Below are 2,899 nucleotides of genomic sequence, written 5' to 3' on the forward strand. Positions count from 1 at the left end.
GTCATATTTACAACTCCCCCAAAAACGGTGGTACATTGGAAATAAGGTTGTTGGAAGTGTATGAGTGATAGAGAAAGTGATAGCACACTTCGGTTTAACTGTTTAATAAAATGACCAAATGAAGACACAAAGCACAGAGGGGTTGGTTTTCCATTTATTACATTCTTTGTGTGTCCTTCTCTAATTGAATTTATTGCTCTGCTAACCTTTTGTTATTTGATTGTATTCTTTCCAGGTGTCTTCTACTTGAATTAATTGCACTATTAACTTTATTTTAGGTGGTTAGTCAAAATATCCAATATTTAGAACTTCTAAAATTTTAAAGGTCGGTTTGTGCTTTTGATTTAGATTTTTTTTTTAAATTTAAAATAAACCCATTAATTCATTTAGTATTATTTTTGTAATATTAATTGATTTTCCTGGTTGAAGAATGGGTTAAATGTTAATCAAGAGGATTATAGTAATTATTATTTCGTTTTCGTTTTCATTCTAATTTTTCTCTTTTTGTATTGGTATTTGGGCAATATTGGGTTGTTATTTTATGATATTCGGGCTGATGCAAGCTGGGGTTGGGCTTGAAATAAGTTGGGCCTGAAATAAGTTGGGCCTGCAACTTCATTCCCAAAACTCAAAAGCACATCCAACAGAAAGGAGCCACGTATGCCGTAAAACGTGGCGGCGCCCAATATAGTCTTACAGTACGCAGATTTTGGTAACGGTTTCGATGCCAGCCATTAAGTCGAGCTATTTAACTCCTGAAGTTAAAAACCGAAGGATCAAGTCAATATCCTCTGTATCAGAGCGGTGACCGGAGAGAAGACTCGCCGGCCGGCCAGGAGGAGAATCGATCACTGCAATTCTTCTAATCCCCTCGGCGCTTATTGTGTCTCCGGCTACCTAATTTCCTGCCAAAATCATGGTAATTTTCATTTTCTTTTGGATTCCATCTCAGATTACAATTGCCATGGATTATTGATCCGTTTCGCCTTTATAGGGTTCTTTTGTTTGACTTTTGGCTACTTGCCTTCATTGCATCGCACCGTAATTGAGTGGTTAAAATATTTGTATTTTGGTCTTTAGACATTGTTGGACATGAGTAATTTGCATTCCCCAAATCTCTTGATTTGAAATGCACTTTAATTGGTCTAAATCTCTCGATTAAAACTAACTGAGAAACACTAGTAGTAGTGAATAGAAATATTGGGCATTCAAATTGTTAAATATTGCTTCCTTTTTCGAGTTTAAGTTTCACGAAATGAACTTTTAGCAGAAGAATAATTGGAAATAAGTACTCTCTCTTCTACCGCTAATCTAAGTTGAGGGTTGTTTTTCGCAAGTTTCACTTTTAAATTTTAGTTCGTGTTAACCTGAGATTTTTGGTTGGACATATGGTAAGGGGGCATTGTTTTGAATGAAAAAAGAATCTAAGCTTATGTTCATTTTGTTTTGGAATGTTAGTGTTACTGAATTGAGTATATACTAAATTATGATATGTTAGTAAATTTAAGCTTCTGCTTTTGTAGACAACATCAAGGCGCCTTGCAGACCGGAAGGTGGTGAGGTTCGAGAGTAATATCAGAAAGAGAGGAGCTGTTCCAGAGACGACCCTTAAGAAGGGGAAGGATTATCCTGTGGGGCCCTTGTTGCTTGGATTCTTCGTATTTGTTGTTATTGGATCATGTAAGACTAATCCTTTTTATTATTTATATAATTTGCGCTACTATATTGTTTCTGAGCTTTGTTTATTCAACAGCTCTCTTCCAGATAATCAGGACAGCAACAGGCGGAGGCATGGCTTGATGTGATGATCTGATTTTTGGATGCTGTTACAGATTCATGCTGTCCTCTATTTCCTTTACGATGAACACAAAAGAATTTTGACAATAGAATTGTTACAGTTCTCTTTTGTAACAATTGCATGTAATCTAATATAGTTTCACTTACCCGATTAAGAGTTTGAAGGTTTGAATTTTATCTTATTTCACCGGTTGAACTATTTTCTTATACTATGAAAGTGGGTGGATGGCAGGACAAGAGGAGGAAGAAAGCAAAGAACAAAAATTGTTTGCAATAATAATAGAAATAATAATAGTCATAGAGGTAGGGGTGGTGCAGCCTATTAGCTTGGCTTTGGCTGAAACTGTGGGAGCCATGTAGTGTGGGACTGAGAAAGGAGAGCAGCTAGTGAGGCTTTCATCATCTCTAAGTCCCACAGCAAATGGTGAAGAATCAGCTCCATTAATAATGCTTCTCGGCCTTGAATACGATCTGAGTTTGCAGGCAGGGTTCGAAACGCGGCCGGGGAGGTTTGGGATGGTTGGTTTTTGTTTGGAGGTAATTGACGCTCTAACCAATTCCACCACCAGGACAACCCTGCAGCCCTAATGTCTGTCGTAACTGCTTCAGCTGAATTTGGACTGGCCTTCCACAGCTACAGTACAAATTGTTCAATAATACAGGATATGATTTATATTTCATAGAAGTTGGAAATAATATATTTTCTTAACTAAAACTACTAAACTTGTTCTTCAGAATAATTAAACTAAACTATAACTGTATTATTCAAAGCAGCTTCCATAGCTCATAATTATCATGGAAGCAATATGGTTCGTATGTTTTATAATACCTGATGGGAATATGCGTGAGCCATTGCTCTCTCCCTTTTGACTAAAGGCTCTGATTTTCTTTGCGATCTTGCTTCTATTTCCTCTCTTGTTAGCAAATTATGATCCCAATCTTCTAGGTTACACGACTCGACTATATATACATATTTCTTTTTTGCATTCGACCCTGTCTCAAAAGGAAAAAAAGTTTCAATGTTACACCTTTAGAATTTGACTCCAATATGGGTCGGAAGCCAAAGTGCATAAGTTTTGTATTATAACCATGTGTAAGATTC

General features: G+C 36.6%; 1 protein-coding gene across 1 annotated transcript; it reads left to right on the forward strand.

Annotated features, from left to right (window-relative positions):
- The first annotated feature begins 714 nt into the window (after nucleotides 1–714).
- Nucleotides 715–1,982, forward strand: LOC111800707 (uncharacterized). Its single transcript, XM_023684517.2, has 3 exons — nucleotides 715–919; nucleotides 1,524–1,680; nucleotides 1,754–1,982. Exons 1-3 carry the CDS (start codon nucleotides 917–919, stop codon nucleotides 1,798–1,800), a joined length of 207 nt encoding a protein of 68 aa, XP_023540285.1. The 5' UTR covers nucleotides 715–916; the 3' UTR covers nucleotides 1,801–1,982.
- The last annotated feature ends 917 nt before the right edge of the window (nucleotides 1,983–2,899 follow it).

This window comes from Cucurbita pepo, chromosome 12 (assembly GCF_057944985.1).
Source record: "Cucurbita pepo subsp. pepo isolate OVF chromosome 12, ASM5794498v1, whole genome shotgun sequence".
Classification (NCBI taxonomy): domain Eukaryota; kingdom Viridiplantae; phylum Streptophyta; class Magnoliopsida; order Cucurbitales; family Cucurbitaceae; genus Cucurbita; species Cucurbita pepo.